At 35.4% G+C, this 23,073-nt stretch overlaps 13 protein-coding genes and 1 non-coding gene across 14 annotated transcripts; 11 read left to right on the forward strand and 3 right to left on the reverse strand.

Annotated features, from left to right (window-relative positions):
* Nucleotides 1–33: 33 nt before the first annotated feature.
* Nucleotides 34–456, forward strand: BmR1_04g06760 (TRM112-like protein At1g78190; the record flags this gene model as incomplete). The annotated part of the gene is made up of 4 exons (XM_021482544.1): nucleotides 34–65; nucleotides 86–320; nucleotides 341–404; nucleotides 425–456. The coding sequence occupies 4 exons, from the start codon at nucleotides 34–36 to the stop codon at nucleotides 454–456; spliced, it is 363 nt and encodes a 120-aa protein (XP_021337762.1).
* On the forward strand, nucleotides 761–3,124 carry BmR1_04g06765 (Protein kinase domain; the record flags this gene model as incomplete). Its single annotated transcript, XM_021482545.1, has 7 exons — nucleotides 761–1,210; nucleotides 1,232–1,280; nucleotides 1,302–1,454; nucleotides 1,478–1,677; nucleotides 1,814–2,041; nucleotides 2,426–2,592; nucleotides 2,674–3,124. The coding sequence occupies 7 exons, from the start codon at nucleotides 761–763 to the stop codon at nucleotides 3,122–3,124; spliced, it is 1,698 nt and encodes a 565-aa protein (XP_021337763.1).
* On the forward strand, nucleotides 3,409–4,722 carry BmR1_04g06770 (hypothetical protein; the record flags this gene model as incomplete). Its single annotated transcript, XM_012794504.1, has 1 exon — nucleotides 3,409–4,722. One exon carries the CDS (start codon nucleotides 3,409–3,411, stop codon nucleotides 4,720–4,722), a length of 1,314 nt encoding a protein of 437 aa, XP_012649958.1.
* BmR1_04g06775 (conserved Plasmodium protein, unknown function) lies at nucleotides 5,926–6,718 on the forward strand (the record flags this gene model as incomplete). Its single annotated transcript, XM_021482546.1, has 6 exons — nucleotides 5,926–5,990; nucleotides 6,013–6,098; nucleotides 6,119–6,201; nucleotides 6,224–6,298; nucleotides 6,417–6,688; nucleotides 6,709–6,718. 6 exons carry the CDS (start codon nucleotides 5,926–5,928, stop codon nucleotides 6,716–6,718), a joined length of 591 nt encoding a protein of 196 aa, XP_021337764.1.
* BmR1_04g06780 (GTPase Era) lies at nucleotides 6,799–8,100 on the reverse strand (the record flags this gene model as incomplete). The annotated part of the gene is made up of 6 exons (XM_021482547.1): nucleotides 6,799–6,966; nucleotides 6,988–7,311; nucleotides 7,360–7,714; nucleotides 7,736–7,808; nucleotides 7,830–7,914; nucleotides 7,936–8,100. The coding sequence occupies 6 exons, from the start codon at nucleotides 8,098–8,100 to the stop codon at nucleotides 6,799–6,801; spliced, it is 1,170 nt and encodes a 389-aa protein (XP_021337765.1).
* On the forward strand, nucleotides 8,168–8,812 carry BmR1_04g06785 (hypothetical protein; the record flags this gene model as incomplete). Its single annotated transcript, XM_012794507.1, has 1 exon — nucleotides 8,168–8,812. The coding sequence occupies one exon, from the start codon at nucleotides 8,168–8,170 to the stop codon at nucleotides 8,810–8,812; it is 645 nt and encodes a 214-aa protein (XP_012649961.1).
* Nucleotides 9,404–9,967, forward strand: BmR1_04g06790 (hypothetical protein; the record flags this gene model as incomplete). Its single annotated transcript, XM_012794508.2, has 1 exon — nucleotides 9,404–9,967. The coding sequence occupies one exon, from the start codon at nucleotides 9,404–9,406 to the stop codon at nucleotides 9,965–9,967; it is 564 nt and encodes a 187-aa protein (XP_012649962.2).
* Nucleotides 10,611–13,127, reverse strand: BmR1_04g06795 (regulator of telomere elongation helicase 1; the record flags this gene model as incomplete). The annotated part of the gene is made up of 1 exon (XM_012794509.1): nucleotides 10,611–13,127. One exon carries the CDS (start codon nucleotides 13,125–13,127, stop codon nucleotides 10,611–10,613), a length of 2,517 nt encoding a protein of 838 aa, XP_012649963.1.
* Nucleotides 13,356–16,262, forward strand: BmR1_04g06800 (hypothetical protein; the record flags this gene model as incomplete). Its single annotated transcript, XM_012794510.1, has 1 exon — nucleotides 13,356–16,262. The coding sequence occupies one exon, from the start codon at nucleotides 13,356–13,358 to the stop codon at nucleotides 16,260–16,262; it is 2,907 nt and encodes a 968-aa protein (XP_012649964.1).
* On the forward strand, nucleotides 16,391–17,565 carry BmR1_04g06805 (Vacuolar protein sorting-associated protein 26; the record flags this gene model as incomplete). The annotated part of the gene is made up of 11 exons (XM_012794511.1): nucleotides 16,391–16,393; nucleotides 16,414–16,530; nucleotides 16,552–16,648; nucleotides 16,669–16,734; nucleotides 16,755–16,884; nucleotides 16,908–16,986; nucleotides 17,054–17,134; nucleotides 17,179–17,254; nucleotides 17,277–17,345; nucleotides 17,369–17,495; nucleotides 17,517–17,565. The coding sequence occupies 11 exons, from the start codon at nucleotides 16,391–16,393 to the stop codon at nucleotides 17,563–17,565; spliced, it is 894 nt and encodes a 297-aa protein (XP_012649965.1).
* Nucleotides 17,809–18,284, forward strand: BmR1_04g06810 (conserved Plasmodium protein, unknown function; the record flags this gene model as incomplete). The annotated part of the gene is made up of 2 exons (XM_012794512.1): nucleotides 17,809–17,928; nucleotides 18,018–18,284. 2 exons carry the CDS (start codon nucleotides 17,809–17,811, stop codon nucleotides 18,282–18,284), a joined length of 387 nt encoding a protein of 128 aa, XP_012649966.1.
* On the forward strand, nucleotides 18,403–18,474 carry BmR1_04g06811. The gene has a single exon. It is a non-coding gene; the product is annotated as a tRNA-Gly (tRNA).
* Nucleotides 18,475–19,109: 635 nt separating this feature from the next.
* On the reverse strand, nucleotides 19,110–22,259 carry BmR1_04g06815 (conserved Plasmodium membrane protein, unknown function; the record flags this gene model as incomplete). Its single annotated transcript, XM_021482549.1, has 7 exons — nucleotides 19,110–19,388; nucleotides 19,493–19,661; nucleotides 19,684–20,831; nucleotides 20,855–21,319; nucleotides 21,668–21,852; nucleotides 21,874–22,037; nucleotides 22,060–22,259. 7 exons carry the CDS (start codon nucleotides 22,257–22,259, stop codon nucleotides 19,110–19,112), a joined length of 2,610 nt encoding a protein of 869 aa, XP_021337766.1.
* BmR1_04g06820 (hypothetical protein) lies at nucleotides 22,327–22,932 on the forward strand (the record flags this gene model as incomplete). The annotated part of the gene is made up of 1 exon (XM_012794514.1): nucleotides 22,327–22,932. One exon carries the CDS (start codon nucleotides 22,327–22,329, stop codon nucleotides 22,930–22,932), a length of 606 nt encoding a protein of 201 aa, XP_012649968.1.

The following is a 23,073-nucleotide window of genomic DNA, read 5'->3' on the forward strand; positions in this document are numbered from 1 at the left end:
TAGAGTGTTTAGTTTTTGTAGTGTCAGAGTGAGATGAGACTGATAACGCATAATCTTCTCGCATGGCAAGTTGTAACTGATATAGTAATGTCAAAAGTTGTACAAATGGGTATCCCCTTAGAATTGACAGTGAAGCTATTATCGTGAAGGAGAAGAATAAGATAGATCGAGAGTTTGTTGAAAAAATGCTCACTCGCCTAGATTATTATGTGTTGCATTCTGCAGCTAAAAGTATCGGAATAGACATCCCCCCTACCTACGATCGCGACGTTCAGCTTAGTGATGAATTTATAGACACAGTTGGGAATACAATTTTAAATGTATAGCGCATATCATATAGGTATCAGTTAAGGAGGGCAAATTGGTATGCCCATCATGTGCTCATGTGTTTACAATTAAGAATGGTAGCGTAATTATTATGTAGGAATCCCTAACATGGTCTTGAAGGATGAATGATTATGGTATAATAATTTTAGTGGGAATTTCCCCGAAGAATTTTTTAATTTTTAAATCTAGTATCTAAAGCCTACTTTGAGCATCATACGGGTAGTACTATCACAGATGTGATAGAAATTTTTAGAAAAATAAGTAAAATTTACACATCCAGATTTACTATAGATGTCTATTGCGAATTAGTTGAGTATTTAGTGAGCGTAGAATATGTTACTAGTTGTGATTTTCAGAATTATTCGTGAATCCTAAAAAAATAATATGTAGTGGTCGGTGAGCACTATATGCTAGTGAGTGTGCGATAAGTAAAATGGTCCGTTTCATTGACTTCAAGTGCGACTTGTCTGGGGAACAAATTTACTTTGAAAAGAGCGGTTTGAAATTGGAAATTGGTGGGAAACTCGGAGGAGGTGCATACGGCGACGTCTTCCGAGCTTATCTGGTGGACAACTTACACACTGGTCTAGAGCAGCCGGCTAAGAAACGATCGATCGAGCCCAAAAATAGATCGTACAAAACAGCTTCGGCCCATGAATTTTGCATTAGAAGAGTGTCCCAACTTGATACTCGTGCCATTAACTCGTTGGACTCTACTAGGGAAAACTTTGACTCCAATAAATATACAGTGGATATGTGTGTTCCTTCTAACCCCCCCAAAAGGGATGCTGATTTCGCAATTAAATACTTTAAAGATGATTCAGTTAAGATTCTAAAGCAAGGTCTCACCTCGGCGACAATAAGGGAATTATCAATTATGAAGGTAGTAACGTATGTGACGTAGAGTTGCGAGGGTCATCCAAATATTTTGAAAGTAATCGACATTTTTGTGGGTAATTACAATGATTATGTAGATCCACACCCTAATATATGCAAAAAACTAAACGCTCAACTTCAAACATTTTTCTCCACCTTCCAAGACAAGGATCTCATTGAGAAGGAGTTTAGTTTTTACCCATTTGCTGAAACACAACCGTTTGTTTTAGCCCTTTACGAATATTGCAAAGGTGTGTAATTATTAATTGTATAGGCGGGGACCTTAGTAAACAAATAAACAAGTGCAATAGGCAAATTCCGCAGCAGCAGATGGCGCTACAGATGTTGCATCCAATGCCTAAACAGATTCTGGAAGATTGTATCGGTGAACCCTGTCGCGGAATGCCCATACAACAAGTGAAATGGTACAGCTTTCAACTGCTAAACGGGTTGGCTTATTTGCACAATCTTAAGGTTAGTGTCACATTGCATTATAAAATGTTTGTCTAATAAACAATGTTTTAGTGTATTCTATCTTAGTGCAAAAAAATGTGTTATAACTCTATTTTTTGTTTCATACAATTTTTGAAATGATATTTAAATGATTTAGATTGAACATCGGGACCTGAAACCTAACAACCTGATGCTGGATAGCAATGATAAATTTGCCGTGTTAAAGATAGGAGATTGGGGTCTGGGCCGAGAGAATCGATCTCTAGACGGTACTGTTACTCCCACTGTATGCACTCTGTATTATCGTCCTATAGAAATCATCTTGGGTAGTATAAACCTGAACAAAAATCGCAATGATATCCTTATAGATGGGGCGCAGACTCAGGTGTGTAAATGTTTTGTTTTAAAAATTTTGTGTTTTAAAACAAATTCTCAACCACTATCCATTACCTAACAATTTCCACTAATATTTTAGTGATTTCACAAATATTTATTATAATTTCTACACTAAATATTTGGATGTTTAAATACTAAGTAATTTGTGGATGCTAAATAGCTATTGATTATGCTGTTGTAGTATAACAATTTTCATTTGAATAAATTTTTTAATTAGTAAACTCGTCTGAAACACCTGAAACACAATAAAAACAATTTCCTTTGCCAATCTATTGTCTCATATATTATGCCTATCAGTGTTACATGTTAAGTGTGAATGAATTATGGGGAATTTTTGCGGCGAAAATTTTTTAATATAATATTTCTAATTTAGATTCACTCCTATGGCCTAAACTCGGATATATGGAGCGCTGCATGTATAATAGCGGAGATGGTAACGGGACAACCCCTTTTCCAAGGGCACTCGGATTTTCAAGTGCTCACTCGTATAGTCATGGCCTTGGGTAAACCGACAGAAAATGAATGGAAGAATTGTTCGCTGTAAGTCACATGCAACAACAAATGTGCTATAAAGCACCACAATTGTTGGGATTCAGTGTATGATTACATGAACTAACCTAGTTCAGAACACTATCCATTCCGAGACGATCTTTACAATATACATGTAGAAGACAAGATGAATAATCTACGCGTTGCGCTCTTTCAGCGCATGGATGACCTAGGCCTGGATCTACTGCTAAAGATGCTAGAATATAATCCGCACAAACGGATAACTGCACAGATGGCTCTATCCCATCCCTGGTTTGCAGATGTAAATTTTAGGAAACTTGACTCTCTTGGCGTGATAAACTGCTACAGTAATGCATTGAAGGCCAAGTTTGGCGTGAAAACGGTAGAGTACATGGAGGAACGGTGCAGCGGTATAACAACAACAACTTTACTGTCACATGTAATGCACAGAAAAGATGGAGTGAGGGATAGCGTGGTTGATGTGATAGAGGGAGACTTTTTAGCGGCATATAAAACAATAGAAGAAGGACGGTTGCCCATCGCAATACAGCAAGTACAATAAGTAACGGCATGACACAGTGTAATCGGTTTATAATATTTTGAGTCGAGTTATTAATTTTTTAGTTATATTAGCGATTAGTTTAGGATGGTTGATTGTGTAAATATTGAATATGAAGGAAAGGTAGGATAAGGACAAAATGTGGGGCTGGATTAGAAGATAACATCAGATCGACTGGTAAGTAATCGCAAGAGAACGAATTCCTGGGGCATTTACCAGGATAATAAACAAACTCAAAAACATCTGATGCATTTTCACACAATCCTGCTTAATTATATCAATTAATCATGGAATCTAAGCTAAGTGATGGTACGCAGATTGATGAATCCATCCCGGTCAAACTACCAGGCAATTATCCCAACGCCCACACCTCAATTGGTATGGTTAACTCTACTGGAGAACCCCCCTCTTACCCCGACATAGAACCCTACAAATATATGGAATCCCTTAGTTATTCCAATTCGCAACCTCCAGGAATCTCAAATGCAGTCAATGACTCCTACACCGAAGAAGGTGTGGAAGGTACACGAGTTATAGATGAAACGCATATCCATCAGGAATATTTACCAACGCATGTTCCACATGCAGAGTATATGCAGCCCTATGGCACAGAATTTGATCTCTCCCATAACGGCACCAACACCTACGGGGCCCTAGTGACTGACGGCATAGGGTTGGGTATGTCTGTGTCAGACCCTCTGGGCGTAGATATGGGCCATTTAAAGGAAAATGTAAAGGGGCGCCATCCGATGTACCCCGCTGCAATGCGAATGCAATCGCATGATGGAATGCCCTTGTTGCACGCTGACTCATTGGAGCAGCACAGAAGGAGTATTGGCAAGGGTAGGAAAAACAAAAGTGAGGCTAACGAATTGGTTAGGAGGGCGAAACAGCTGCCTAAAGTTATGGGCGTGAGATATGACGCCAACCACCAATACTGGGTCGCCACTTGGTACCAGAATCGCAAAAGAATGGATCGCTATTTCTCTGTTGGCCGCTTCGGTTTTGAGGAGGCCCGTCTCCTTGCAATTGACTGCAGGAAAACTGCAGGAAAATCTCTGCAGGGCAAGAGCTATGATAAGCAGATGTCTAATGAGAAGCATATGAAGGTTGTTGATATGTATGGTGAGGAATTTGCAGCGAATAATCTATCTGTGGTGGCAGGGATGCCTATGGGTTACATGGACCCTGTTCATATGCAACACATGGACTCTGATAAGCTTAATAGTGATAAGGGGGAAGAGTACGCGGATGGTGATATGAAACACAGGATACAGTATAGGGGCGGAGATCCCAATAAGAAGAGTAAGGATTTTAATCGTCTAAATGTGTCGAAAGTGGCTCTAAATTACATCCTTTCCGATCTGTGTAACAATTGTCTGCCTACAATTCTTGAAAACAACCATATGCCTGGCGAACTATACATTCACTGTTATAATAAAATATCCGATCATCTGCAAATGATAATCACAGCTAGCCAGTCTGAGGACATTGAAAAATATCTACATTTGTTCCAGTTGTGCATCCAAAACCGCGTGCTGCCTAGCGCCTTGCAAGTCCAAGAGCAGCGAGCCATGATCACCAGGCTCTGTCAGATCTAGTATCGGCCACAGTTCAAGACGCGGCATTTATACTAGTAACTGCCCATTTGACATATTTGCTTATATTGTTTTATCTAACTTTTTTGATTAATTTTTCCCCACGCTATTTTGTTGGATTGTGTGTGTAGTACACTGTAGTCTCCGATAGAATTTCACTTGTGGTGCAGAATTCACTTGTATACATTAATGTGATTGCGGTAATTATTTGTGCTTGGATGCATTTACTACGGATTGTATGTGATGTAAAATCTTTATTTTGTAGCCTTGTTTCAGCATGAACTAACTAAATCATATAATATTTTGTGTATGTCTTTTTATGGGTCTTTATATAGCAAATAATCAATAATTATAGGTATCTATTAGATACCTATGGTTTCATCTCTTCATTGACATTGTTTGGCTCAGCGCCTATGTATGTAACCTTTTGTGATTATGTAATTTGAATATTAGCATTTGCGTAGATGCCTCAAAAATGCAATACGGATGATATCATAACTCCACATTTCATTCCATTTTCGTTCATTTGTCATATTTATCTATCCGATCTATCTATACAGATACAATGGTAGTTAATGTTACTCATTGTTATTTGTTCTTATTGTAAATATATTGCCCGTTGAGCATATATTATTGGGTGATGAAAAATGCGATACTCTTATAATATATACACTGAACGGCGCTGTCAATAATCACATGCATGTACGTGGTACAATTGCCTATTGTTTCACGTTGATAGGGTAATCATCATTACCCAGGTGTTGTCAACGCATTCCCAAGTTATTTATTATAAGGGGCATCAGTCATAACAATTATATATGGTAATAAACATTCTTAATTAAATAGAGTTGGGGAAATTTGTTAGTAGCATTTAGGGTTATAGTTAGGATCTTTTCGTTGGTAAATAACATGGGTTTAGGATTACAAAAGATGTTTTAGGAAGCAAAAGTTTAGGGATTAATATCATAATAACTATGTTTTAGGATGTCATGCATTCTCTATAATTGTTTAACTTTGTAAAAAGTATAATTTTATCATTTGTTAGCAAAACACATATAATGATCAATATAAGTTTACACACGTCTAAATATTTATTTTAGATGAATAATCTACGCTATTTATTACGTAGAAAATGTGTAAATTTGTGGAATCTTCGTCGATTTGTATCACTGGCACATTGTATAGTGCACAATATCGTATTCTAGCATGTGCCGATTCAATATACAGAAGTTTCTACTACCCTTAGATAACAGTTTATTTACTAGAATTAGGTTATCAAAATCTCTGATTTAGACCTCTAATTTACGGACCTAGAGAAATGGTGAAACCGCATTTACATTTATGCATTGCACGGGGTGAAGACGTTCACTATCTTAAAAGTTTGGATTTTGTGATATAGGATTTGGATTGGACCATGTTTGGGGAAAAATTTACTTCATAAGTTTGCACATTTGGCTTGTTAATCGCAGATTTCATGCCAACGTAATTCGGCATTTAATAGTAGAGAAATCGCATACGTAAAATCGTTATTTGGGATATGCTGTGGGAGTACATTCGTTATTTGATGTTTAACATCGAAGTAAGTATTGTATTGCAACAATACAAACACGAAATGCTTGGGTTACATCCGTTGTCTTTCGTTATTTACAAATTATCGGCAAATTATTTTAATTGTACATAATCATCAACTTATTTAGGTACGCGAAGGAAACTTTGGTAAAACGTTGAAAAAGGTGCAAGAACAGGTCTACGGTCTATCATTAGCTCTGGACCAATCCCTTGATACGTGCCAACTCGAAGCTGAACAATTGGCAGCCATGAAATATGCCCTATGGGTATTTTTATATAATATGGACAAGCAAATGGAGTATAGCAATGCACTAATGAATGTAACAATGTATGTAATGGACATGAACAACTTTATCGCATTATTACCCAAGGAAGAGTTTAAGCAGGGTGCTTTTATATGGTACGTTTAATTTTATTTAGGCCACACTAGTGACTTGTATTATTATTATTATTATGAAATTTTTACCTAATATAAATTTGAAAATCTTCTACGCAAAAATTACAAAAAAATCACAAAGGCAATTTGTTTCGATCCGTTTTGACATGTATATTCAATCTAATGTTCATTTTCCACAAGTGAGATAATTTTTTTGCCACTTTATCCTGTATCCTAGCGATTATTTTTCCACCAGTGCCACAAATGATCTTTGCAGCCAAATCTGTCTTTGTGTATAGTTCCTAAATCAAGTGATTAAATACATGTTCAATAAGTGTAGTTGTGTCATCTATTTTAGTCCAACCAACAGTTTTATGTCCTATCTTATAAGGTAAGTCCTTGTTGAACCAACAGAAAATGTATGTACGTATGGACTGTTCTAGGATTTGTATCTTTGACATTGGTGTTAGTAGATCATGAGGGTAAATCCAAGGCGATTGCTTTGAGTATCGCTCCAGTACATCCAAAAGATATTCAATACCCAAATTCTTTTTTGCAGAAGTATAAATGACCTGTGAAAATGACCCATAAACTTTCAGCTCCTTAAACCTAGACTTGGCCCACTTGATACTGTCCAATAAATCACTCTATGTAAGCACTTATACAATTGTATTGCAGTAATGTGTAATACTCACTTTGTTTAGTACCAAAATGACAGGTATTCTATTATAACACTCATCCATTCCAGCTTCAAGTAATTCATCTGATTCTTCTATGAGAGATTCAGTTAAAGGGTCAGAATCTGTAGGTTGTGATGATGATTTGATTGTTTTAGGGGTAATACTACGAATAAGTTGAAAAAGCTGTGAGCAGGGTCTCTTTACAACATCCACAACAAGAATACATACATCGCATTCATGGTATCCCCTCCATGCAGCCCTTAGAAGCTCTTTGCCAAAGGATCTTTTGTATTGAAATGGAATGATCCCCGGGTTGTCAACAAATACGATTTGGCAATTGTCCCTGGTCAATACAGCAGTTATATTTTCCCTATATAAACAAATTATCTACCTGGTGGTATTGACTTTGGGAGATACAGCAGCTAATGAAGTGCTTAGTAATGAATTTAGCAACGAACTTTTACCTAAATAAATCATTGTGCCACCTGCATTGGGTAAGCCAATAATTGAAGCTCTGAGAGTTCTGGCATTTTGAGGAGATTCTGGCACACTCCATAGTGTAGATTCTGCCTATAATCAAGTTAAAATTACATGTATTGGCACAACGCCTCGTGTAATACTACGTTTATTATCCGGATTACGAAAAGGTTCCGTGTCTAAACTTTGACCGCTATTGTGAGTATCGCGGTTCCATATTTGTAAGCGCTGCAATCTTGACATGATGCTGAAATGTCTATTTGACAATCTGACACTCATGTACCTTATGGTTATGACCCCACTCAAACTATCAAATTACGTATATACGTTTTAGGTTAGTGCTGAGATGCACAGAGGAAGTTTGAAAACAGACGCTGAAATTGTATATAAACAAAACAAATTTCATCAGAAAGAATTGGTTAAATGGGAGGCTGGAAGTGACTACGATTCCCAATGTACACAAAATTGTAATACCAACAACAACTCATATTTGAATGTGGGAGATTTGCCCGGGATATTTAACCTTCCTCCTTTGTATGGGCCACCAAAATGCTCTTCCCTCCACGTTTCTGGCTATGACGAAAATTTGTATACCACACAACTTGACATATCCACCATTCCCAAGGAAGTACAAGAAAGGGCTTCAAAAATCGCTTTGGAAATCCAAGAAACTCAGAGGGACTCCTTTTCCGAGGGGTCTGTAGATGAGCCTGATGTATCTTCCCTAGTGGTTGAGGATAGTGATGGTCATATTTGTAGTACCTTTGGATCAGCATTGTCCCCAATTGACAATTCGTCGGTTAATTCTAATGTTTCAGAGCATACATGCAAGTCCCAATTAATACCCACTGCTCCACCTTCATCACCCCTTAAAGAATCAGATCTGGATTCTCACAATTCAACCAATAATTGTAAGGGTACCAAGGCTCCTTTTAAATTTAATCCCAATGCCGCAGAATTTGTGCCAATGGCCTACGGAAGGGGATTATAATCGCAAAGTGCGGCTTAATGGCCACGATTGTTTTTAATTAATTTCTACAACCACTCACTACCTATCCACAATAGATACTATTACATGCATTCATGGATGTGGTGTTTGCTGTACAATAGATAAATACATATAATGATTATCAGTGTAGTATGTGAACGACGAAATAATATGTGGATATGATTATACTTTAATTTTGATGTCCGTTTACAATAAAGTGTTTGCGTGTATGTGCAGATATCTAAATATTATATACGGCGAATATCTTCCGTTGGAAAATTAAGTACATGCAATAGAATATATTTAGAAATTGAGTTTTTGGCTATTTAAATGTGTTGGATGTACATTCATAATTGTTAGCTACCCGAAGAAATGATTTTTTAATATATAATAAGTAGCTGGGTAAGTGTGTATGTGTAATTGTTTGTCGTGTAATATAAGTTTTGTCCACTGATGTAGAAGGTGTTTTTAATAATAATTACTGGTGATTTATTAACAACTAAATTGGTAAACTGTGTATTCTAAGCATGCCTGTGTATGTTATTAGTGAGTAAGCGAGTAGATGCGTGTTGGTGCACATATAAACAGCTGTAAATGGTAGCGCTAAAAGGCGAACATAACAGCATTAAACTCCGAGGAGTTGAGAATGACACAATTAGAGTTCCTAAATCAAATAGGAAGCTAAACGGTAATCAACTAAACACGCAAAAGCCATTTACAAACCAGCGTCTGGATTCCACGAACTTCAACAGATCCCCAGGAAACATTTTTGTCGAAATAGACAAGAGCATTGACTTTAATTTAAATATCACAGAACTATTAAAGAATGATTTGTCTGATAACGGGGTTGCTATCTCAGATAGTCAGAAAGTGTTATTACACTCATTATCATTTCTGGTAGGGTTTTCGGTCATCCTTTTCACTGCGGGTATGATTAAATATATCAAAATTGCATTTAGAAAGTATAGGACCAAGAAAATGACTGGAAATTTTGACAAATGGATCGACACTAGTGGTATTAGTTTGGCAGAATGGAAGGGGAAACAAACTACCATCATCCGCATTGAAGATTACGAAGATGTCACTCAAATTAGTACGGAAGAGACATCAGATTCCAATGAATCCATCATTTCGGACTTCGAATCGAAAAGCGATTAGGGGACCTACACTCATACTAAAACTATAATAGAAACGGAATCCGGTGTGAAAATAACTCCAACTAATCAGAGTGTGGTTATCGCAATGGGTTATCAGCTAATAATTTTTGCAAAATGCACTTATATCTAATGCAGTTGTTATGAACATAATCATTAATATTATGACGATCTGTTTGGTACATTTTGTATTTGTAACTGCACATATCACAATTGTCACTAATTATTTGTGAAATTGTAAAAAATGAGGGATTGTATCATTAACTAAAATATCAATTTTGTTTATATATAGTTTTTTGTAACATTTTAATATTGTATGATTAATGGAATAATGATAATAATAAAACATTAATGACGATTTATAAATATTGATAAATTTTTATACTGATCTAACTTATCCTGTACAATATATAACAATAGATAGGTATTATTTCAATTGCATTATTAAGCATAGCAGTATTGAGTTATAATCTACTTAACATATAAAACATGATATATGATATCTAATAAGCCTGTTGCAACTGTCGCTAAATATGCATATTATAATAACTGAATTAACTAAGTAGATTCGAAAAATTAAACTAAAAATTGTATTTATAATTACAAAGCCATAATTCAGGCACAAATGTATAAATGATAAATGGGTATTATTCAAGATTGAATTGGTCAAGGGGGCGGGCTGATGTGACATTGGACCAACAAATGAAAGGGTTGTCAACTCCACTTTTAGACATTTTTGATTCATCATTTACCATTCCAAGCAGGCTAGAAGCAGAAGAGTTGCTTCTTTCCCTTTTCTGTGATTTACCCTGGAATCGTACTAACAGGTTCTGGTAATCACATGTATGTTTGACAAACTCTGTGAATGATTCATCATCACTCTCAGTATTACCAACTAATTTTGCCGTGGAAATGTCATATATAGGGTTGATTGTATCATTTTTAGTTGATTTTCGGAACTTGAGAAAGAATTTGTCCAAACTGTTACTGAGTGCTACGGTGTCGGAAAATATCTCTAGAGACTTCAACACCCATTTGCTGAGCTGTACCTGTATATTCTTGTACTCGTATCTTACATCAGCAAGTAGTATAGCTCCATAATCATCTGCATGCCTTATACATCGTCCCATGGCCTGATTTACGGCCTTAATGGCACTCAAAACATGCCAGTTGTATGTGCCATCCCTCAGCGCATTTACGACATCTGTGGAGTTATTCTGTGTATTTCTAATATAATTCATTTTAAGAGATACTCTGAAATCATGTGGGTTTGGATATGGGATACCACAAATAAAAATACCTCGACAATAATCGTTAGGGAAATCTACCCCCTCGGCAATTTTACCCCGGAATACTGCAAAAAACAACGCACCCCTTCCACTATCCACAACATTTTTAAACGAATTTAGATTATCATCAATGGAATCATTTGAGTCGGTGGATTTTACCACTTCAATGAAAATCAGTTTGTAAGAATATAAATTGTGATAAATTCCTGTGTTTTTCCACACCTCTATGGTCTCATTCATGTTGGTATAGCTTGGAAAAAAACATAGTATACCACCAGGTACTGATTTTACGAATAGTTTAAGCAGTATGCCCAGTTTGACTATGTATTCATGACTAGACCTGGTGCTATATGTGGATATCAGTTGTTGGTCCTCAAAATTTCCAACCTTATCTCTAAACCTTTCCCGAAATATTTTGAGTTTTGATGAGATACAACCTACCCAAACCCTATCACTAGAGATGATGTGTTCATTTTCCAAAACTATGGGAAATTTGATATAGCCCCCGCTGATATTTGATATGAAATTGTCAATTGGGGACAAAGTGCCTGATGTAAGTATTAAATTCCTTATTTTCTCATTTTTCAGCTTGGTAAATGTGCAACTAGCGTTCATACATTCAAACAACAAAGATCTATACATAAATTTGTTGTTGTTATTACCAGTATCAATACGAAGTACGGCGTAAAAATGTTGGCAATTAGCTCGTAACCATTGAGATGTTAACTGAAGAAGCGAATTTTTGAGCCTATCAATGGATTGTATCTCAATGTTTACATTCTTATTAAAACTTTCATCGCTAATTTTTGTTGCCATTATGAAGGTTAAGCAGCCAAATTCTTGCTCCAGACTGTTTTGCGAATTCTTGTCTAATATTGCCGAAGTTAAGGTGTTTAATATGGATATTGTATCGAATATTACAAAATCATCGCCAACTTTGCCTACAGTATAATGAAAATCTACCCTTTTAATCTTATGCATCATCCTATTATTATCTAGGTCAAGTGAAGATAGAAAGCAGTCTAAACGTTGCAAAGTGGCATATAACGATAAAAGTTTATTTAGATACGGATTATCATCCTTTTCTTTGTTATACATGTCTTCGTTGACGGTTGTGATAATTCTTTTAAGGAAATCAATTGATCGAATTACATCCATTTGATATATGTTGAATGACATAACTCTCTCCGCAAAATCATCGATATTGTGTGCCTCATCAATTATAATAATTGCATCGTTCAAGTCCAATTCAATTGAATCTCGTATTGTTTGGCAGAACAAGTAGTTATAAGGCATCAATATGAAATTGCTAGTTTTATGTGCCTCTCTCATTACGTAGAACGGGCAAAAGCCATATTTTTTACCCATTGAAGTCAAATCTTCGACATCCATAACATCCATAAGAATGTTAAGATTATTGTACTCCTTAGAACGATATCCATTGTAGTAGGTACAGGTTCTAGTGTGAACCAATGCCTTACAGTAACCATCCAGTGCATTTCCCTTCATCTTGGAACACTGAGAGTGGATACATAATTTGTCCCTAGATCCTAGAATTGTTGCATTAATTCCTATTTCTCTAAGCCTATCATAGTAGGGAACCTTCTTGAATTCATTGATGAAGTGATTTAACTGCCCGTGAGTACGAGTGGTGTATATAATTTTAAGCCCCGGAATTCGCTTATCGCATAAATAAGCAAGTGATGCGCATAGTAAACATAAAGTCTTTCCAGTTCCAGTAGGTGATTCTATTAAAGCATTTTGGCCATATTCTATACTTCTAATGATAGCCTCAATGAGCAATTTCTGCGGTTCATAAATTTTGTATGGAAATTGCACATCAATTCCAAGAACACTAACGACATTTTTCTCCATAAACTATGTAAATGTGGAAGAGTTTGTGGGTCTAATCTATTCATTCCACTAGCAACATTATGGAAGACTCATTTTGTGAATGTAAAAATTGGTGATAAGTTGATTGTAGATTAGATATACTTAATTGTACAGGGAATTGTGTAATTACACAGTGTGTTATTCACAAAACTTACAAAATTTGCAACAACTAAATACTAAACACTATAAATAAATAAGGTGAGTTGTGCAATGGCTTCACAGCCAGGTGCCAATGTATACACAACCTGGGCAGAACAGATCCTAGCATCATCAGTTAGGAATAATAAATTCCATATGCATGATCAGCGTAATGAAATTCCTGTTAATGAATTAAAGGACTTTCTTTCGAAAATTTTGATCGAAGCAAACACAAATATAATGCATTCACGCTTCAAAGCCGCAATAACACAACTCTACCACAATTTCGCTAAAAAACACAATCACCATTATAATAATGATGACCTAAACTACGCAAAACAATGTTGGATACATTTCCCCGTGGAAATGTGGTTCATTATATTTAAAGCCAGCCACAAAATACAGTCCATAGTGGAGCTCACAAGTTATGTAAGGAAACTAACCCTTAAGGAACGTTTAAATTTGATTTTTACAATATATAATCTCATTCCCAATCAGCTCAAACAAGAAGATGATGTGCCACAAATTCACGATTCAACTGGACGGGCACAATCGAATGAATCCTTTGGATTCATCATTAAGGTGTTTGAACACACTAAAATTAGCATTAAAAAGCGTAAAATTAAACACAAAGGATTTAAATTGTGTATTGTCAAATGGGCTAATGATCGCAAAGTAAATAGTACAAATGAACCTTTGCGTTCCAATGGATTGATTAAGTGTAAAACATCAATATGGAGCTTAAATAGGGATTTGAGTAAAAATACAATAATGAAAGCCAATCTAATCATTGAATGTCTAATTTTTCTGTGCGAATTGGCAAGGGGATTCGATGATTTGCCGATAATTTCATACAATCGAATATCAATAGATAAAATACCTATATACAAAAGGTCAAATGGACCACTATTTCGAGTAAGATTGACAATTGTACAATATGAAAAATGGAATTTAAATTTTTGTTTCGCCGACTTAAATCTGACCTTTTTGATCTCAATGAAAAAGGCATCACTCAAACAAATTGGAAATATGAGCGAACTTAATAATTTAAAGTGGTTAGAGGAGTATAAACAATGCTTTCATGTCAAGCAAAACTATATGCATGACGAGGTACATCCGCTACTATCGTGTGTATATTTATTTAAAGATATAAACTTCTCGCATATATACAAGAGCTATGCTCTGGACAATAGCAACATTATCCTACCACACCGGCCTCAATTTCCCCTAATTAGTTCCATAATAAACATATCAAAGTGTTGTTTATCCCGACGAAATGTTAATACTTTGGACATTAAGGACATCCCCTCCATTGGATCGTCCGAACAGCAAATGAATATCACCAACATATACAGCGATATATTGTACACAATAGACCTATTGTTTGAACAGTCGCAATCAAATATACAATTTCCGGCTAACACTATATTGCCTTCAATTAATACAATTCTAGAGTGGACTTTGGTACTAGTTTTGTCCACGGTATACGATTCCACGCTTCTATATAACGTTATTATCAGATTGACATTGTTTGGTATGGAACTAACTCCATTGAATAATTTAGATGGTGTATTGCCAAACTTTACATGTGATTACTTAAAATTTGGATTCGATCCCGCAGAATTGGACATATGTCACCTAGATACTCAATTGTTGCTCATACATAAATTGACCAGTAAATCACACAAACTTTCAAATTTGGAATATATACTTACTGACATAAATAAATTAGTTGGTAACAATATTAATCCTGCGGCTATAGGAGCGAAGATGAAGTGCCTAGAAAAGATCATGAAGTTCATACTATGCAACCTAAAGATGGGATACCAAGTTTATCTATCAGACTACGAGTATATAAAACAATTAATAGATTGTGAAATTAATTATGGAAATTTGGTGAGCGTTGACCTACTTGTGACTTTGTCACTTGCCGAAATGATTAATACTAGGTATTACTCATCTCTCAATTATGTCAAATTGGCATTGTGGCGGAATGAATTAGATACAAATTGTTGGAGGATCATTTTCACACTAAAGCGCATAAATAAACAACAAAATCACCATCATCTTGTTAGAATTTGCAATGAAGGCATAAGAAAGCGGGTGTTTAAAGGTAACCGAATAAAATTTCATTCGGGACAACGCGTCCGGGCGATATATGCACTCCGATATACTACTAATATCGACCTAACACAATTACCTGTTGAATCATTATCAATTGTGTTGATGAAAACATTCAAATTAGCCATACATTTGGAAGGTAAACTATTGGATTGTGACTGGTGGTTCCCTTGGGAAATGCACATTGCTAAAAGCATCAAAGCACAAAATGCAGTTCATAACATACAATATGATGTGTTAATAAATGGTAAAATTTCCAATCTAACTAACAAATACAAAAACAGCAAACGATCAAATGATAAAATATTGGAAATTTTACTCCAAAATTTGTTTAAAAATGACATAAGTGGTATAAACGATACCCTATGGGTACTATCTGATATTGAATTTCCATTGTGTAAAAATGAAAAGGTTTACGAATTATTCATCGTTTTGTGGGCCCTGTGTCATGCCGGCTATGCAATGGCAGTGATTGATTTGATTGGCTTAAATACCAAAGGCGATCCGCATTCATCGTACCTGGCCTTATATGCCCAATTGTGTCTGACAAAGAATGTATACGAAAGTAAATTATTTGGGAGGGTGCGTAATGTAAGAAAGAAATATCTGAGTTTCCATAAGTTGACTAGGCTAGAGGCTAGGTTGCATCTTGCTGCCGGGGAGTTTATTAAGGCTAAAAGACTGTTTTTTAGGGCAAAGAAGGGTTATTTTATGGGTGCTAAAAGCGGGAAATGTGATGAAAAATTGTTGTCTACCCTAGTAGATAACATTTGCTTTAGTCATTCCATCACATCCACAGATATTCTGTGTGAGAATTATTGTAGAAAGCGTCTAAAATATCAAGCGTTATATTTATAACTATACATTATCTAAATTAACACGTAAAACTACACAGATTACATTAGTTAGAGTAGTAAAGTACACATACATACATACATACCCCATGCATACTGATTGAGTGTGGCATACATGTAATATAGCTTATAATGGTCAGTAAACATTTATTCAGTTGTCCGCATTCTTTGGAAGCGGTTGCACATTGGAAATTGATCTAATCTCTGTCCCAAACCGACCCAAGATCTCCGTTGAGATAGATGGAAAGGACGAGATGTTGTGTATATTTTCAGTAAAGCTCGTACTTATTTAGAACGGAGAGGATGTCTGTGGCAATGCATTCGTCAAACTTAATAACGGTAAAAAATTCGAACATAATGGCATCAAAGTGGAATTGGTGGGCCAAATAGGTAAATCGACATTCATCTAGAATGTCTAAATGACCGTGCATATTCGTATGACTTTTTTTCAATTGCTAAGGACATGGAACCTCCTGGTTGGTGCGTGATGACTTAGGTGTGCTGATTGAGGACAAGAAATACTCTTGGAAATTCTCTTCCTCAGACATGCCGCATGAATCCTACTATGGAGTAAACGTTAAGCTTCATTACTTTGTCAGATTATCGGTAGCCAAACCATATGCGAGGTAAATTGTTAACTATTACTTAGTTCTGTGTCGGAAGAGATGCCTTTTATTGTACAAAATTTATCCTTACCTCCCTCCATTAACAATACAATTAAGATGGAGGTACAGTATATTATATTTGATATCAATATTTTATATTATTATATCCTATATGAAAAGAATAACTCAGGTTGGCATAGAAGATTATTTGCAAATGGAATTTGAGTATGATAAAGCTATTTACCACCTGAAGGACGCGATTGTTGGAAAGGTAATTGAAACGATTGCAAATTATCCTTAGAACTGTTAATGTAGGTATACTTTCTATTAGTGGCTATCAACATAAAATACATGGAAATATCAATTCTGAGGGTTGAAAATGTATCCATAGGTTATCATAACATTAATATTAGGAAGGAGCAATATCACTGAGACCATATTCCACAACAACTTTGAAATTATGGATGGTTCACCTATAAAAGGTGTGGCAATGAATCTCATCTAGGAGAATGCATCCCAGTTAGGCTCTATTTGGCTGGCTTAAATTTATCGCCATCGTATAAAAATGTCCAAAACAAGTTCACCGTACAACACTATATAAATTTGGCTCTGGTGGACGATGAGGGAAAGAGGTAAAATAGTCAAAAATTTAGATATTTTAAGAAGCAAGAAATTAAATTGTGGAGAAAAGAATTTGGTTGAAATTGTATGATATATGGTTATTAATTTAATTTTACTGGAATCCGCCACTCACATATACTAGTGTAGTAATTTGGAAAACAATTTGTCCAATAATGGGATGGTTGTTTGACAATTGTTTACGTATATCATTTATTGTGTTAGACTATGAAAAAATATATCAAACACAAATGATGCTAATAGTATATGTGAAGGTAGCGATTATACTAGTATATAGGTCTGTATGAAAGCACCACACCATTGGGTATGGACGAGTTTAAGCGGTTCAACATAATGCAATCTCTTCTGGAAACGTTGGACAAAATGGTGGCAGGGTCTTTTATCCGCAAGGAATTGAAGGATCTAATTTGTCGGGAAGCTTTGAAGGTATTTATTAATATAATTTATACCGTGAATCTATAAATACGATCGTCTACATTTATAAAAATTAATTATGACATACATTTTTAAATTAGGCCACTGCATGCGAATTTATTGGCAACAACATTAGCTCTACAGAAATGAATTTTACAGGCAATTTGAGTTACTATAAATTTAACCAATCGCACTGGGTTTTCTACACTAAAGACCCTATCATTGAATGTACAGATGAAATATCACTCAAAAATTCTAGGGAATCCTCAAATCCCATAACTCCGAGAGTTCATTCCTACAAAGGACACCTAAAATTGGTGGCCCTAACTCCTGAACAGATAGGCATCAAAGACTCACATCATCCATAAAATTTGTAAGTTTTGATCTTATAAATTTTAGATTAATATCTAATTGAAGCTTATCAATTGTTTATGAATTATAATCCAGTGTATATCTTTAGAGAGCCTACATTTACGTCCTAGCCGAGCGTTAGTAGTCCAACGGTTAGGATTCCTGCCTTCCAAGCAGGTGACCCGGGTTCGACTCCCGGCTAACGCATTCGCGATTCTTCTGGATATGTCGTTTCAGTGAAATATTATAGTATTGTGTTTTTATCATACGTCTCAATTGGTAATCTTTATTTACAACTAAAATTCCCATAAATATTGTTCTAAAGTATCATGCGTAAAATCATATTCCACTAATTTATTTTGTAAGCCATTAGATGCTTATCAATATATGCCACATTATACTTGTTATTCTAGTGTAAAATAGTGAAATATGAACAATGCGCATGAAATATCGCCAAATTCTAGTTGAAAATAGATTCATTAAACCACCATATGTTTGTAAACATAATCAGTTGCTAATAGACAAAAGGTCCATAAAAACGATTAAATACTGCACTGTAAACTACTAGATTAACAATATTACGGTCATTTACCACTGTAATCACTTTTAATTCATAATTTGGTTATATCTATGTATATAACTTGCCAACATCAGGTATTATTTATATTTAGTTAATATGTATGTTTATATAGTTATGATTAAACAAATTTATGTGATTACAATTATATGCAAACGATATTATCTGTACTTGATAAACGGCTAGACCTAAAATTAGCAATGGATGCGCGACTTAAACTATCTTGAACCATCGATATAGAATTAATATACAATTAAATCACATCCTATCCAGCGCAGTGGTCATCCGATAGCACAAAATTGACCCTTTTAATGATATCTGCCTTTTCACATGGATGCAAATAACATATTTTGATAAAGTCAATTGTGCGGGTCGCAAGTGGTTTTGTTATTGTTTTGTTGTGTTGGTATAATGGAACAAAAACATTACTAGTGGTTGAGCCGTATATGAGCAACCAAGAGGCAACAGATGCGATAAATAGTAACATAGGATAGATCGGTTCCAGGGCGTCCTTGCAGTTTAGAAATATACCAGACATGCCAAACTATGTAAAAGACACAAATTATATCTTTTTACGTTTATATTTATGAATATTTTTATCTTGAAGCAAGAACTCAAAATTAAACAACAAACATTATAGTTTCATACCTGGAAAAGTGACACCGAAATCAACATAGACCTAATAGCCGTGCTGCCTATCTTTCCTGTGGTATCCAATCCGATCTTCCATATTCCATTAGCCAGATTATAACGGTCGATATAGTATCTCATCACAAAGTAAACCGTGCCCATGGGTAACACTGAGGGAATCAAAGTACTAGATTAAAACAGATACATACCTAAACAGGAGTATGAGTGTGAGTACGGATGTGTGGAAGGCATACCAGTAGCCGAAATCAAAGTCCCAATTGCCGTAATCGTAATTGAAAAAAGTTCTAGAGAACCAACGGCAGAACATTTGTGACAATTGTAGTAATTGGTTACAAGCTGAAATGAAAGTCGCATTTAGGATGTAAATGGCAGCATAAGCCCAAGAGGCCCCCGACATAACCAGCCCTAAATATTGCGACAGAATTTTAAAATTCTTATTAAGAATTTGCCACAACGCAAGAATAGATGATAGTAAAGGGACAAAAATTGTTCCTGTGATTAGGTAAAATATGTGACCAAATAACCTATATCTCTGATGAGCAGACTTGCGATGAAACCCTATATATTCTGATATGAGTGTTATAACATATGGGTGGATCACTGAATTGATTATCCCCATAATTATTGGTGGTAATAAGGCACGCCAAAACGAAATATTGCCAATATTGCTCAGGTTGCTATCAGAAGAATCCATTCTATTAGATGTATTCTCTGTGGATTCTTTAATTATTCGCTTAATATCCTCTTCATCTTCATCTTCGTCATTATTATTATTATTATCATCTGAGAATGTAGTATCCATAGATGCATACTCTTTTTTTTTACCTATATCAGCTTCATAGTTAGGTGTAGTCACATTTGAACCACCTTCGGATGGGGGGTTTCCGGTTTTAGTTTTACTATGAGATTTGGCTGTATTGGTGGCATTTCTAATACCATCCGTGTCAGTATCTGTGTCAAATGACCTTGTAACTTGTTCACCGTTTGAATTGTTCGTCGCCAATTTAGGAACTAATCGTTCCTCATTATCTTTGTATAGGGGGGACATCCCAATATTAACCGTGTTCAACAAATTTAAGCTGGCCATAGTGTACGTGATCGCGATGTAAAAAGAGAGAAAAAACAAGTTGAACACGATGGCACGAATGATAATTGACATTGAAGTGAATCTCAAATTTAACCAAATGATATCATTAGGATGAGGTGCAGGTTCTAGACGCCAATTAGGCTTGCTTTCGAGAATTCTATTGTCTGTAAGTGATTTGTATACACAGCGTGCGTCTTTAAACGAGATAAATCCAATACCTACAGATTTTTTAACAGGAAGCTCTTTAATCTGAGTAAATCACATGGTTTTACCTTACGTAACTTCTCAGAAACGATATTGATATGGAGATTGATAGAGGCTCTTTCGGGGTACATTTCATGATTATATTCTTCAAGATTTGGCATCTCTAACAATTCATGTATATGCGACGAATCATTTGGCGACAAAATTTCGATGGATCCTTCATAATTTTCGATGTCACAATTCTGTAGTGATTTATTTAAAACGTCATTTTCCTTGGTGGTTGCTCTGCTAACAGTACGCGGTATACCATAGTACAAATCAAGACGACGCAATTGCCACAAGAGTCTGTCAAGTTGGTTTTCGTATAATAGTCGCTTAGTGTAGTCCATTATCAAGTGGGATGAAATAACTTGGTTGGGAAAGATTTGGTCAAAGTGTTTGTACAAGATTAGTGGGTCATTTAAGCTTTTGCTTAGGCCCGTAACCATAAGTGTGTGCAATTGCGCTCTTGTTGCAATGCTTTTATTGTCGACCTACGTGAAATTTATGCATATTAACGGATGGAATGGGGTATTAATGAACGAGTTTCATAATGTATATAAATGTGTTAAAATGTCAATAAATATAGCAACAATGCACAATAAAAAATAATAACTTTTAATATGTTTTTTATTTAAAAACTATTTCAATTTACAATAAGTGTAATTTGATGATTTATAAGATTAAAATATTTTCGCTTCCACATAACAACAAAGTGGCGATGGTAAAGTGTTAGTGATGGTTAGAGGCTAGACATTAAAAATAAAATAAGAAATAGCAGTAAATGTGTAACAGGATATTATTAGTGTAGAATGGTAAAACATAACAAAAAATATGGGTACCTTATAGTCAGTAAGCAAGTACAAGATATGAAAGTATATGATAATGGAATATATCCACACAGTACAATAGAGGGTGTGGACCATATATCTGTTCTCGACAAAATCGATATTGGATAAACTCCAAAAAGACCAAGGTTGACCAATATAGGCTAAGTATATCATCAATGGAGTGTATAAGACAAAGGCTAAATCAGTGAGGTGTTTACCCGTAATAGAACAAATTAATAGCATCCTTGCATTGCTATTGAGAAATTTTAAGTAGAGTTTGACTTCATTATTTCTTATAGGCGGGTACTTTTTCCCAAATATGTGAGAAAGATTATGAACACAATCTCCTTCATAGTTATCCAATCTATTTGTATAAATGTATCTATTTAAGCCGAATTTCTTACTCAGAATTTATATGCTGTATTAGGAGTGAGTTGTTATAGGTTCTTGGGGTGTAATTAAGTACGAGTGGCGACTTTGAATGATCCCTTTTTATAATGTAGTATAATTGTCGATTGTACTTCTTCCATATGCACAAAGTAATGAAAAAAACGACGAGGTTAAGGATTAAAAAACTTAAAAAAATAAAAACCTCATCGTCCATGTTATTCGCATGCCAATCTTTGTCACTATGTGGCGTGCATCAGCGTGTCCAAATCATTGGGTGAAATATGCCTTGGAGTAAGTACGTGGCAGAATTTCTGAACAAAAAGTTTCCCTCTGAAAAAGAAGGGATACCGAATAGATCTGAACTGGTGGATGAGTATTTTGGTCAAATGTTTAAGTCCTATGCTGAAGTATGCATTTCTTATACGTTGGCCTCCGCAGCTTCCAGGGGCCAGGATAAAATTACTCCTCAGGATCTATTAATTTCAATTGATAGATTATTTCCTATAAACACCAAAGGATATGAGCCAGAGCATATATCACTAATGACTCAGTATTCCATGGCGCGTCATAACCATCGCAGAAAGCTGGCAGCCAATCGCAATTTAAGCAAGGATAGGAGGATTATAAAACTAAAAACGAGTCTAAACACCAGTTCAACTAACACTGATGCCGGTGCTACGGATAATTGTGGTACGCGGACAAGTATAAACAATAACCTTTCGAATATTGGTAAAAATTTCTCCCAAAAAAGTTGGAAGAAAAAAATAGGGCATAAAGATCGATTGGGTAATAAAATACATGCCAAAACATATCATATGCAGGATTACAATTGCATCGTTAAGCCTAGTAAACACATACCCCTTAATCAAGCTTTTGAACTCCTTTGAATGAAAAATGTGTTCTAACCTAATCCACTAACTACTAACTCTCCCATAGTCAATTTTGTAGAACAACTACACTTATATTATTTGCCATTTACTTTCAGTTATCATATTTGTTGCCAATGCAATATATACTTTTGTATATCT

Source organism: Babesia microti, chromosome IV (assembly GCF_000691945.2).
Source record: "Babesia microti strain RI chromosome IV, complete genome".
NCBI lineage: Eukaryota > Apicomplexa > Aconoidasida > Piroplasmida > Babesiidae > Babesia > Babesia microti.